The 15,095-nt window shown below is 35.2% G+C and overlaps 1 protein-coding gene across 2 annotated transcripts in view; it reads right to left on the reverse strand.

Annotated features, from left to right (window-relative positions):
- Window positions 1–15,095, reverse strand: part of Tenm3 (teneurin transmembrane protein 3) — a 439,811-nt gene that overhangs the window by 63,871 nt on the left and 360,845 nt on the right. For both annotated transcript variants that reach the window (XM_026400587.2, XM_026400586.2), the window contains exons 13-15: window positions 7,549–7,765; window positions 6,418–6,537; window positions 5,626–5,887 (exon numbers count right to left, since the gene is read on the reverse strand). In XM_026400587.2, the coding sequence (XP_026256372.1) occupies window positions 5,626–5,887; window positions 6,418–6,537; window positions 7,549–7,765 (599 nt within the window). The remainder of the gene's footprint in view (window positions 1–5,625; window positions 5,888–6,417; window positions 6,538–7,548; window positions 7,766–15,095) is intronic.

The raw sequence follows: 15,095 nt of genomic DNA on the forward strand, positions 1-15,095 counted from the left end.
AAAAAATAAAATACTTGGGAATCAACCTAACAAAAGAGGTGAAAGATTTATACAATGAAAACTACAGAACCCTAAAGAGAGAAGTAGAAGAAGATCTTAGAAGATGGAAAAATATACCCTGTTCATGGATAGGCAGAACTAACATTATCAAAATGGCGATATTACCAAAAGTTCTCTATAGGTTTAATGCAATGCCAATCAAAATCCCAACGGCATTTCTTGTAGAAATAGATAAAGCAATCATTAAATTCATATGGAAAAATAAAAGACCCAGAATAGCAAAAGCAATTCTAAGCAGGAAGTGTGAATCAGGCGGTATAGCGATACCAGATTTCAAACTATATTACAGAGCAATAGTGACAAAAACAGCATGGTACTGGTACCAAAACAGGCGGGTGGACCAATGGTATAGAATAGAGGACACAGAGACTAATCCACAAAGTTACAACTATCTTATATTTGATAAAGGGGCTAAAAGCATGCAATGGAGGAAAGATAGCATCTTCAACAAATGGTGTTGGGAAAACTGGAAATCCATATGCAACAAAATGAAACTGAATCCCTTTCTCTCGCCATGCACAAAAGTTAACTCAAAATGGATCAAGGAGCTTGATATCAAATCAGAGACTCTGCGTCTGATAGAAGAAAAAGTTGGCTCCGATCTACATATTGTGGGGTCAGGCTCCAAATTCCTTAATAGGACACCCATAGCACAAGAGTTAACAACAAGAATCAACAAATGGGACTTACTTAAACTAAAAAGTTTTTTCTCAGCAAGAGAAACAATAAGAGAGGTAAATAGGGAGCCTACATCCTGGGAACAAATTTTTACTCCTCACACTTCAGATAGAGCCCTAATATCCAGAGTATACAAAGAACTCAAAAAATTAGACAATAAGATAACAAATAACCCAATCAACAAATGGGCCAAGGACCTGAACAGACACTTCTCAGAGGAGGACATACAATCAATCAACAAGTACATGAAAAAATGCTCACCATCTCTAGCAGTCAGAGAAATGCAAATCAAAACCACCCTAAGATACCATCTCACTCCAGTAAGATTGGCAGCCACTATGAAGTCAAACAACAAGTGCTGGCGAGGATGTGGAGAAAAGGGTACTCTTGTACATTGCTGGTGGGACTGCAAATTGGTGCGGCCAATTTGGAAAGCAGTTTGGAGATTCCTGGGAAAGCTGGGAATGGAACCACCATTTGACCCTGCTATTGTCCTTCTCGGACTATTCCCTGAAGACCTTAAAAGAGCATGCTACAGGGATGCTGCCACATCGATGTTCATAGCAGCACAATTCACAATAGCTAGACTGTGGAACCAACCCAGATGCCCTTCAATAGATGAATGGATAAAAAAAAATGTGGCATCTATACACAATGGAGTACTACGCAGCAATAAAAAATGACAAAATCATAGAATTTGCAGGGAAATGGATGGCACTAGAGCAGATTATGCTTAGTGAAGCTAGTCAATCCCTAAAAAACAAATACCAAATGTCTTCTTTGATATAATGAGAGCAACTATGAACAGAGAGGGAGGAAGAGCAGGAAGAAAAGATTAACATTAAACAGAGACATGAGATGGGAGGGAAAGGGAGAGAAAAGGGAAATTGCATGGAAATGAAGGGAGACCCTCATTGCTATACAAAATTACATATAAGAGGTTGAGAGGGGAATGGGAAAATAAACAAGGAGAGAAATGAATTACAGTAGATGGGGTAGAGAGAGAAGATGAGAGGGGAGGGGAGGGGGGATAGTAGGGGATAGGATAGGTAGCAGAATACAACAATTACTAATTGGGCATTATGTAAAATTGTGGATGTGTAACCGACGTGATTCTGCAATCTGCATTTGGGGTAAAATTGGGAGTTCATAACCCACTTCAATCTAATGTATGAAATATGATATGTCAAGAGCTTTGTAATGTTGTGAACAACCAATAAAAATTAAAAAAAAAAGATTCTCTCTTCCAATGCTCTTCCTAGTTTGGTCAAGAATAATGGTTCTTCATAGGCTTAGCACAAGGTTGTAGACTTAGTATATATACTGCAAAGTGCAAGGCTATCTAATGTTCAGGAACCTGTGCCAGGAAGCCAGAACTTTCTCAACTAAAAATTTAATAGCATTTTCAAAGGTTTCCTCATATTGCTCCATCAAGATTCATTATTCAGATAAAAGACTGCCTTAACAGGTTAGAAAAAAAATTCAGAGTAGTGATTTCAATGTTCAGTATTATCCTCCCTCCCTTCCTGACACTTCTCGTGTACAACAGTTAGGAATGATGTACACACATTTGCCACCTCCAAATTTTAATAATTTATGTAAAACTCCTGGATACTAAACAGCCATCATTTCACTATAAACAATCACATGGTTGGAAATAGCATCGATGAATAGTCTAAACAAACTTCCACTGTGGCCGGCGAGTCAGTGTTGGCATGAAGAAAGGTGGGATGAAGTCTAATAGATTTAGAAGGCATTGCTATAATAGATACAACAATTCATTACAGCTGGGGTTTTCCTTACTAAACATGCTGACTGAATTCAGCCAGAGAACTGTCTTAAACAACAGTTTATGAATATACAGAAACTTTTTAGAGCTCCACTAGACCAAGGGAAACCATGAAATTTAAAATTGACAGCACTTGTATAAGACTGTAGGATGTAGGGTGAATAATTTGAAGAGAACTTCTCATGATCAGGGTGAAATACCAATATGTTAGGTTGCAAAATAGATTTCTGTGACTCCTGAGTTGCCCTAGAAATATGTGATTGAACCCTGAAGTGTATAATTTATTTCCTCTTATTTTCAAAATAATTTCCTATAAATTTGATAGGCTTTCTATATGTAGGGAGTCTTACATTAATATGTATTTCCTGTGACCTGCTAGGAGTTGCTTCTCTATTTCAAAAGATCATATGCTAGTTCTAATTTTAATTGTCTCTGTCATGGTTAACCTACTTCTATGGAACAAATATCTATAATTTAGTTCATTAAAGCATGCATTTCTCCTATGTAATTTAATCTTACCATGTTATATTACATTACTACGAAAAGCAAATCCTGCCAAAATAGGAAAATAAACCATTAGGCCTACTTTTACCAGCTGCATCAACTGTAAGCCCCATTCCTGCTTGATCCCATTAAATATTCTGTTAGAAACTACATTCTGCCAACGCTACTTTCCAAATCTCTGTCTAATCTATTGCCTCCTCTCTATTTCCATTACCTTTGTGATTGTTAGGCCCTCTCCATCTGAGGCCTGGGCATGTGTGGAAATACAGTTAACTGGCCTGTTCTTTGACTTCTTGGTCTTTTGTATCAATTTTGTCACTTGACTTAGCTTTAGTGAAATGCTGAAAAAACTTCCTTGGTTCCTTGGTTTCAAGTTGCTTAAGGAATTCAAGGTCTCCCTTGGAAGGTATTTTAGCAACATACATAATCTGGCCTCAGTACCACCTCCTTCCTCTTTCTCCTTACATAGCTTACATTTAAATTGTTCTCCAGTTTTTATATAATAGTACCTGTTTGGACCACCACTCTGTTGCTCACACATTTTCTTTGATATGGAATATGCTTCCCTCTCTTTTCTGCCTTATCATGTTTTCTTTGGTTTACTCAGGAACTGACCTCTTTTGAACTTTCATAGTTGTTTATTCATCACACTTACAATGGCATGATCCACATTTGCTCTTCTCTTAATCCTAGTAGAGTAAAAATCTTAGATTTTTACTAAATGCTTGCCTACTATATGAGTGAATGGAGAAAGACTCCATGTACTCATGGACTTGTTGACTCTTTAAAGCTCATTTCAATGCCCTGGTTTGCTAGAGATTGCCACTTATGAACAGATGCTGCCTCCAAGTCTAGTCTATTTCAGGACTAATAAGTTCAAAATTACTGCAAGATAGAGCTGGAGAGGAAACAGTAAACTGAAAAAGATCACAATGAACTTCCTAAAGCTTCAGATCAAAGTCTTCATAACTGCTGTGACCACTGAAGTGTCTCTTTGGCATAACATCTACCTGTGAGTCTTTTTGACCTTTTGCATCCTAGACCTTCCTGACTCATCTTTTGTTATCTTTATCTCTATGTCCCCCTGAGGGGGCTCTCATCCCATGCTTTAAGTATATTTATATGCTGATGACTCCCACATTTACATCTTCATTTTTACACCTCTATTTCTTTCCAACCAACTGTCTTTGTCTAAGCCACCATCATTTCTTCTGTTGACTAGCTTCAATCCTTGCCTAATACAGAACATCCTCAGCACAGTAACTACAGAGATCTCTTTAAGAAGAAGGTCAGCCTAAAAACCTTCAATGGCTTCCAATTACTCAAAATAAAAGTTTCTATCTTTTCCATGGCTTCCAAAGACCTGTAATTTATGAACTACTATCTTTACTCATATTGGTCTCTTTGCCACTCCTTGAACAAGCCAAGCATGCTCTTCTTCACTGCTTTTCCTTTTTCTTTTCAGTGCTGGGATTGAGCCCACGGCCTCACACATGCTAGGCAAATGCTCTGCCCTTGAGTTCTACCCCCAGTCCTTCCTCACCACTTTTGAGCTTGTTCTCTCCTTCACCTAGACCACCCTTCAGTTTTCACAGTTCATCCCTTCACTTTCTCAAAAGTCCTGCTGAAAAGTCATCTTCTCAAAGAGATCCTCCTGGACTACACTACATAAAATTGCACCTCCAGGCACTTTATCTTTAAATATCTTTAAATAATCTCAGAACAGCCTGATATATGTATTGTTTAGGGTCACTCTGCTCATGAGTTGGTAAGCTTGTTGAGAAAGGTATTTCATCAGATTCACTTACTGATTTGTTCTTATAAAAAAATGCCTGGTACAAAACAGATAGGATATTGTGTCCATCTAAAAAAATACTTTAAAAAAAGGGATATAGGTCAGTTGGTAGAGTGCTTGCCTCCCATGCACAAGGCCCTGGGTTCAATCCCCAGCACCACACACACACACAAAAAAATGGAAATGAGAAATATAGGGGAAGGAAAACAATCCTCAAGTATTTCAGTAGATAAAAATGTTTATATTTTAGAAAGTTAGGGCTTTATGAACTACAAGCTATTAGAACTTAAGACACAATGCCAAGCTTTTTAGAAAATAGTATCTTGAGAAAACTAATGAATATTTTCTATCAAAATCATCTTTATCTTTTCCAAAACAATTTTTTACTTAAAATAATTAACAGTAAGTGGTTGAGTGTAACTACCATGCACAATAGCACTTGTTACAATGTTAGCCAGGCTGTCAGGTACATAGAGGCATCATTTTTTTTTTTCAACAAATGAATGAATGAGCAAAGACATTACTAAGTGGTTAAATATAAGCTCTTTTTCCATTTAGCTATAACTAATAAATATATGCAGATAAAGTTTGAAGAAAAAGTATTTTGAATAGATTTTTAAAACATAACTGAGTATGGTACTATAACAAGATGTACTTTGTATACACACAAATACCACATTCTACAGAATTATTTATGATAGCACTGGAGTCCTCCTGTAACCCTTTTTTCAAAAATTTTTGGCAACCACACGATCTAAAAATCTTTTCTGTAAAAGTATTGCTTGCTAGAATATTTTACCTGTGTTTCAGGAATAATGGGGCTGTCTTCAGGAGAAGATCTGAAAAAGGTGGATAAAGGTGATGACACAATGATAGGATTTGGCCTCACAAACCCACTCAGATCACAGCTGGGAATGTCATTCTCCTCTTTCTTCATGACTAGAGTGTCCATCACATAAAAGACATTCCAGGGAATCCACACAGTATGATACTGAGTGAGGAATGGAGATCGTTCAAATACCAAAGTGAGAGAAGCCCCACCATTTGCCACCAAGTCAAACCTAAGAAAAAACAATATATACTCAGTGAATTGTCTGGATCCCGAATAACAACCAACACTTCACCTCCTTAAATTAATATGGTTTATAAAGAAAATCAACTTTTTTTCCAATGTCAGATCTACAGAAATATTAAAAAATAATCATACAATGAGTATTCACATTTATCTGGTCACCAGTATTATAACATTTCCCCAAATTTGCTTTCTATCATTATTTGGAACCATCTGAACTTAAGTCATAGACACAATGAAGTATTACCCCTAAATATTTCAACATGCATCTTCTAAGACAAAGAACATTCTCTGACAAAACCACAATATTATATCATGCCTTAGAAAATGAAATCAACATTTAAAGCATCTGAGTACATGACTTTAAATCTCTGCTCATATACTCTCACAGGTTTCTAGAATCTAAAAGTTGTTGTCTTTCTATTAAAAAAGACAATAAAACATGATGGGTGATGGAAGATTGTCTAGTCTTATACTTAAAAGACTTCGAACAGAAAGAGTGTGATGAGACTAACTCACATTCCATCCTGGCGGGTAATAGTATATCCATATTCTGGGTAATGGAAAAATGAGACATTTACTCCAATAAGTGGAGTTCCATCAGCAGTTAGGACTTGGCCTCTGATGACGGATGCAAGGCTGTGGGAAGAGCACAAGAATCGGAATGAACATCTGTCTTCTTGGGCTAACATTATCATGATTTATAGATAATTCAACCTAAGGATAAAATAACAGTATCATCCACAATCAAGCGTTATTCACAAAAACCAGACCTGAAATACTCCCAAGACAATGCCCTTTTTAATTCAGTGTAATTTACATTCTATAAATGCCTTGTGTTTACCCTGGGTTTTAATTTGTTGCAATCTACCTTTTGGAGAGTTATCAAGACCAATAATTTAGAGATGAATTTTTAAAATTATAAACTTTGTGCTCTTTCATAAGTCATACATATGACTTACATGAAGAAAAGTATACTTTCCAATTAATTCGGAGGCAATCCGTAAATCTGCAGGGACTAAGAAGTACAAGATTTAAGGGAGCAATAAGGAACATTTGTGCAACAACTTTTAATCAACTGCTGGGTCTCACTGCATTAATGCTGTTAAATTACTGCAGACCCAGGAGTTCTAGTGTAAATCATCTTCTTTTGCTCAGTGAGACATGAGACACCTGCTTTCACTTACTGGTTTATTTTCAGGTCATTACTGCTCTGCAAAGTACCAGTCAAACAGCTTATGCAACCTTACTGCCATGCCGTTAGCAGTTCCATTACATTAATTCATAATTTATATTATTTAGTGGGCTCAGCTAAAAAAAAGTACACTTGTGTTTTGCCTTTTGGGTCCTTTCATTGCTTCTTTTGAAATGTTTCCAACTGTGCTAACAAAAATCAACTAGTTAAATGAAGATTTATTGACTCCTTAATGGAATGTCCTGTTATGTCTCAGGTATCGAAATTGACAAAGTATGTGAACTATGTCAAAAATGCTTGAAATGCGAAGTTTGGTGAAGAATTTGTTGGAAGAGGAAAAACTGTATTAAAAAACCCCACATTTTCCTCAAATACACACTCATCAGCATTTCACAGAAAGTATATAGCTGTTGATGAAAACCCATGCAAATCTATATAAGGAAAGATGCATTGACCTCTTATTGAAAGGACTTTCTCCAGGTATAACATGTGTGCTATCAGATCCAATAAGAAAACTGATTCGATCATAGAAGGATTTGGCAGCTTGCTGAGATGGTGACTGTAAGCTTTGGCTAATGATATCCTGAGGATCAGGCAGTCCACGGCAGTAGGGCTGATTTTGGCAGGAACTTTGTAAGCAACAATCAGGATCCATACAGTCAATAAGTCCATCTGCAGAGACAAAAGCAAACCAGTGAGAGAATTTGCTTTTTTTATGCAAATGATGAATAAGTTTGGTTTGTTGATTCTTTCATAGCTAGTAACTTCAGATTTCTATAAAGCATACTTTTTGAAACCAGATGAAATGGAAAAACAATACTTGTATCTGCTATCATAGAGAGTGAATATTTGAATTGAAGACAGTTGAAAATAATCACATAATGTTTATTCTGATTAAGAAATAAAAAATTACTGACTAGAACAATCTGTTAGTATGACAGAATATGGATCAATTGTGAATATAGTTACTTAGGCTTTCTTTATTGAAGAGAAAAATACACTAATGTGAGTTAACAAAGTGTATATGTTAAATGGATAGGGACATATATAGGATAAAACTCTAAATTTTGGAAAAGAGTCAGAAAATTGCAGTTTGTAAAGAGAAGCAAATGCGGGTCAATATAAAATGAGTATTAGTCAACTATCTTTCAAGGAAATAGGTCTCCAAAGGAAGGAAAAGTGTGTTCCAGAGAAAATGAAGGCATTTCCCAAATTTTAAATAGAAACTTGAGCTCCTAGTGTGCTTCCCCAAACATGCAGGTATTAATTAAAGATGTGGTAAATGTAAATTAGCCATAATATTGGAAATTATATGAAATCTACCATGAAAAAATGACATAAGGAAGAAAGAATTTGCTAGTGCCTTCACCAGGAACATCAAAAGGAAACTATATTCAATGGCCCAACGGAAGTACAGTAATGCACTGAATAACGACAAATTCCTGTTGACTAGTGATGTGGCCATAAAATTGCTGTGGTACAATTCATTGGTCATATGTTTGTGGTGATGCCAGCATAAACAAACCTATTATGTTGCCAGTCAAATCAAAGCTCATAGAGTTAGGTAGAGTACATAATACTTGGTAAGATAATGAATGGTGTTATTTGTTTATATATACGCCATACTGTGCTTTCGGTTATTATTTTAGAGTGTATTCCTTCTTCTTACATAAGAAAAAGTTTACTTTAAGACAATGTGCCATGTTATGCTGGCAGCTGCCTCATACCTCTGTGTTTACTGTCACTCTTGATGATATCAAGAGGCATGCATGTTGAATGACTGGTGTATGATCTAGGTTTGTCTAGACACTTCGATATTTGCACAATGAGTGTCACCTAGTGATGTAGTTCTCAGAATGTATTCCAATCATTAAATGGGATGCATAACTACATTCCATTGAAACATATTATGACCCCATTAGTGGATGGGGATGTCAGGTTATGACAGTGTGATGACATTATCTTTAAGTCCACTACTTACTGAACAGTTTAATACATAAATTTTGATATGCTTTGTATAAATTAATAAGAATACTATTTTATATAGACTTTGGTCACTGACAGGATAGTTTTAAAATCTTTAAACTTGAGTTTAGGCTTTGCCATGACCCTATTATGGATGGTTCAGTTGAAACTATCTAGATGGCCTCTATGTTTTATTTATGCAAGTGTTTTTTAAAAAATAATATTTATTAAAAATATTAGTCACTTATTTTAGACCACTCTTATTAATAGAATATTAGCTTGCCCCTTCATTATTTGACAGCAAATTGAGACAAAAGAGAATAGGCTGAGTTGAGTTAAACTGCCAGTCTAGAAGGTGGGTCAACAACAACACAAGTAAGAAAAAAAGAGGTGAGAATCCTGCTCAGGGTCCTGAAGTCATTTTACCCACCTGAAGGAGAACACAGTGAACTTAACAAACTTAGTTTGTTACTTTTTTTTTTTTTTTTAGAAAGAGAGAGAGAGAGAGAGAGAGAGAGAGAGAGAGATAATTTTTTAATATTTATTATTTTTTTTAGTTCTTGGCAGACACAACATCTTTGTTTGTATGTGGTGCTGAGGATCGAACCCGGGCCGCACGCATGCCAGGCGAGCGTGCTACCGCTTGAGCCACATCCCCAGCCCAGTTTGTTACTTTCTAACACCCATTTCTCCTTCTTTGGGTAACAGATTTAAATTTTCATTTCAGTAGTCAGCCCTCTGCAACTCTCAGTCCATGTGGATATCTACCTTTGTGTTGGGTTCAGAAATATACAGGTAACCTAATGGATTCAACTAGGATGATTTTCAGTATTTATCTGAAAAGAGATTCTCTGCCCCAAAGCAAGCTTGAACTGTAAGGCTGTGAGGCTGGGATTGCAGCAGCCATCTTGCTGCCACTATAAAATCTGTCTGCAAATTGAGGAATTTCAGAAACTGTGGACCAAGAGCTTGAGAGAAAAAAACAATATGATCATACATAGTGACATTCTTAGTGTCTTTGCAATAAGCTGCTCTTGATCTTCTGTTCCAGAAGCTAAGGCATTTGGTTTTTTTCTTATGCATATTTTGGTAGTATTTTCTGTGACTTGAAACTGAAGGAAACCCAGCTTATCAGAGACAATAACTAAAAAAATCTTTTCAGTATTTCCCTTATAGTTTTAGGTGATAAAACTTATAAGTGTATACCTCAATTAGATCTATAATACCACACTCATATATATTTATGAAAATATTACTTTCTTAAAAAGCCATGAAGATGAAAAATGTCTAAATATTTGTCAATATTTTTAATAAAAAAGATGAAACTACAGCCTTATTTTTCATGAGATCATATAATAATAATAGTAATAATAATGCAAAACATTGTGTTTTATTCCCTTCATCTCTCTCAAAATAGAAGCAGAGTTAATAAGACTCTACTATCTAAAGTAGTAGACTATTGATCTATTGCCTCAATATAACTTCTGACTTCAAAATAAGTAATTTAAATAAATAAATAAATAAATAACCCTCTAAGCCTCTCAGTAGCAATTCATGATTCTATCTTGAGATTCTATGAGATTATATGAGGAATCTTTAATGTATGCTATACGATATACTTCATTTAGGAGTTCTAAATGGATTTAGAATGGGTGTGCAGATGCTTGGGAGAGTAACCTAACACAAATATATAATATTCTTGTAGGTAGCCCCCTTATATTCATTTTTTGGCATATATAGAAACCACTCAAAATGGAAAGTACTTCCAAAAATTATATTTTATTTCCATTAATCTGGTAAATTAAGGGTTAAATGCTCCTTCCCCTCTCCCCACCCCTCCCCCAATACTCCCACAGTGTCCTCCCTTAGGCAATATATGGTACAGTTGCCAAAAAGGAATGCTCAAATTTAGTCATTCATCTTTGTTAGTTTATAAAAAGCAAATGTACATCTGGCATGTAGTCTGCAGGTCATAAAACTGCATGAGATTGACACCTTCTGAACTAATCAGTTGGAAATGCATTTTTACAAGCCTCTCTGCTAACATCAATCAGAGAAAGAATCTCATTTTCAACAGCCAAGATGCAGGGACACACTGTTTGTTATTTTTCTGCAGAGTTTATCAGTAACTTGCCCAAGCAAGTGACGGATGGTTATGAATCTGGCTTCCTATAACTTGAGAAAACATTTTTCATTCTTTGTCTGTGCTCATATAGCAGCTAGGGCTATCTAGTACAACTAAGTTGATTACCCACTTGCCCAAATGTATAGTGCAGTAAAATTGTCTTCGTGGAATAGCTTTTCAAAATCATTGAGATTCCATTTTAGTCTCAGGAATATTATGTTGGCTTATATTTATATTGGCATAGGAGCCATATCTAATAGTATTAATCATAAAAATCTAAAGAAAATCAGAAACGTTCAAAACCCATCAAATAACCACTTCAATTATTAGTTAAGAGCCTTTCTTCAGTTTAGGCTTTGCAATATAAGTGGTACTCTATGTAAAGTAGATAATATAGTTTATGCTTCTTTCCACTCAAATCTTTAATATTACTGCTGTAGTTATCTGTTCTGTCCATATTTTAAAGTATGCTCTTGTCTTTCCTTAGGCATTGCCATTGGTCTTTACCAGTGCCTGGCAAACTTATTCTGTAAAGGGTCAAACAGTGAATATTTAGGCTGTGGGCCCAGAGACTTCTGATAGCAACTCTTTAATTCTGCCTTTATAGTGCTAATGGAGCTTTAGACAATATCTTAATGAATGTGTTTCACTGTGTTCCAATAAAACTTTATTTATAAAAATGAGGCTTTTGACTAGGAGCCAAAAATAAGGTTTTGACTCCATCCTATTTCTATTATTCTTTGTATCATTTTTGATATTTCTTTTCTGGCAAATTTAAAAACACACATTTGGTTAGATTATTAAAACTATGACTCCAAGTTTATTTTTACCTTGCCTTCTATGCTGGCTTTGCTCTGTTTGTCAAAATTCTTCCTTCTTTCAAGTAATTATGGATATTTAAATTTGTTTTCAGAACACTGATTTACTGACTGAATAAAAAAATTCATGAATTTTCTTTGAATTTGTGTTCTGTATTACTTATAAGATAACTAATGTCTACCACTTTTGAGTACAGTTGGAAGTTCCTCTCCACCCCAAATTCCAACATACAGTTACAAGTTCTGTTGTAATATTGGATTTGTGAATTTCAATATTTTAACACTGTGCAGGTGCACCTTTCATTACTCTTTGCAGTCATCATTCTGTTATATGCATGGAATTAGTTCATGCATTATTGAATTGGATCATATTGGGTTTTCTGGACATTCCTGTCTGTCTGTATCAGTGCTCTCTTGGTGGCTTCATTCCCCTTATTCCTCTCACTTCAATGTTAATGACTCTAGGATGACTTTTATTTTTTAATTTTTAATTTTTTTTGCATTACAAACCCACAAACTGCCTTCCAGATATTTCCACCTGGATATCACTCAGGCATCTAAAGGTAAACAGCGTCTATGCTCTCCTCCAAATACATTGCTTCTCCTATTCGTTCTCTTTCAATGAATGCTTTCAGCATCCACCCATTCCATTTCTACATCCAAGTAGAAACCTGAAGATTATCCTAGGCTTCCTTTCTCCTTTCCTTCTTCTCTGCATCTAATCAATCTCCAGTTCCTTTTTTCCTTCATCTCAAATATATATATTTTGGTCCAGTCCTTGGATTGAACCTAGGGCCTGGGACATGCTAGGGACATGCTCTACCACTGAGGTTTTTCATCAGACCTCAAATATCTGTTGAATCAGTCTGTTTCTCTCCATTTCTCTAATACTACCCTCAGGCCTCCTTGGTCATCTCTTGACATGATCTCAACAATAGCTTGGTTCCCCAGGTTCTATTCTCTACATTCCAGCCAGTGTTTGATTTTTTAATAGAAATAAAATTTGAGGGAGATAGGAAGGGTAGCAGAATAGGCACTAATATGGCCCTATGTATAATCAATGTGATCCTGCAATCTATACACGTGGAAAAATAGGATTACTTACCCCATTTGAATCAAATGTATGATATGTCAAGATCATTATAATGTTTTGAGCAACTAATAAAAAAATTAAAAAAAAGAAATAAAATTTGATTTTCACTTTTCTAGGTAAAATACTTCCTTTATTAGGTTTCTAGTGCATTTTGAATAAAGGCATAATTCTTTCTCTTAGTTTACAGATCTTTCCTGATGATTTTTCCCTCTGGATAGAGACCTATAACTTCTCTCCTACTCCCCACAGCACCCTCCACTCCTTCAGCAAACAACTCAGAAGTTTTCTCATTAAGTCCCTTGAGGCTAATCAAGTTGACTGTTGTATCCCCAGTATCTATGACACTTCTTGGTTCCAAGTAGGTGTTTAAATACATTTGCTGAACAAAGGAAAGGATGAATAAAGTTCCTGGAGATTGTGAGATCTAAACAGGTCAAAATTGTGCCCTTAGCAGCAAATTAAAGACCCCTTTGGTTTTCTTTTAATACCCTTTCCCTATCCATAGACTTACTAAGCCCTGAATTCCTGTTTCTTTTTCACTTCATTAAGTACTTAAAAACATTCTTCATTAATTAAACATTAAATAATCCATGAGATTATTAAAAATATTAAAATCAATTATGTAAAATTATATATATATAATATCATGCATAATCTTACAAAGGCCATTGTTAAAGAAATTATGACCAAGGAAAAGACAAGTTTCATAAAAATTTACCTCATATCAATTGAATAAACTTATTCATGGCAAAGAACACCATGATTTTCAATTTTAAAAAAGTGAAAATCTGGGAAAAAATAATTATAACATACTTAGCAAAGAATCAATAAGTAGGATATTGACCAAAGTCCTGGGAACAAAGGAAATGTCAAGCAACTCAATTAAAACACGGGCAATAAATAAGCAATTATCAGAAAAACAAAACCAAAGTAAAAATGGTTGAGAAATCAATATCAAGATCACTAATTTAGAACTGGGGCTCAATGTTAGAGCACTTGCCTAACAAACACAAAGCCCTAGGTTCTATCCCCAGCACAGGGGGAAAAATATTCAATCTAAATAGAAATTAGGGAAATGCAAATTAAAACAATAAAAATTGCATCATTTTCACTCATCAGAAAAAATTCGTGTTTTTCATGTTGTTGAACAATTTTATTTATGTACAAGGATCATGTACAGACTATGACAGAAATAAGCACTTTGATACTGATGAAATGTATAGTGGCTGAAACCTACTTGCAAGGCAATTTGACAGTAGCTATCAAAATTAAAAATTAAAATACCCTTAGACCAAGAAATTTCACTTCTAAAAATCTTTCCTAAAGAATATTTGTTATTTACACAAAGATTTATATGCAGACACATACACAAATCACTATACATTTGCCTATATGCTAGTAACAAAAAAATAGAAATGACTAAATTATTACCTATGTAGTAGTGCTGAAATTAATTAGTACATTCATTTTTTTGTTGTGAAAAATGGGATAGGCCTATATGTATCGGCATGAAAAAAATCTCTAAGATGTATCATTTGGAAGAATCAAATTTATAATGGTACTTACTCCATTTAATTTAAAAAGCATAAATGTGCATATAAATCCAGTAAAGGGGGAATAGAAGATGTCCATCAAGCTGTCAACAGTGGGTAGCTCTTCTGACAATGAGAATGTAACATGCATGTACTATGTCTAAGAAAACACCCTTGCCATTAATGTAGGAGTTCTTAACCTGGAAGTGCCTGTAATGGGAGGCCTGTGTCTAAAGAGGTGCTGTGCGGTGTCCATTTCTACTGTCTGCAGCTTAAGGTGGCAGCTAATGGGTGTAAAATACAGGAGAGACTTTTAGTTCCAATCTGTGTGGCTCTGCTTTTCCTCTCCTTTGAAAACTCATTAAAATATAATGGTGAAACCTTATGTCCTATCAGGAAACTACTGGAGGGTTTTGGCTTCTAAGAGCACAAGCTGGCTTTCTTTTTCCAAAAATGGAATTTATTATGC

The sequence above is a fragment of the Urocitellus parryii genome, chromosome 14 (genome assembly GCF_045843805.1).
Source record: "Urocitellus parryii isolate mUroPar1 chromosome 14, mUroPar1.hap1, whole genome shotgun sequence".
NCBI classification, from domain to species: domain Eukaryota; kingdom Metazoa; phylum Chordata; class Mammalia; order Rodentia; family Sciuridae; genus Urocitellus; species Urocitellus parryii.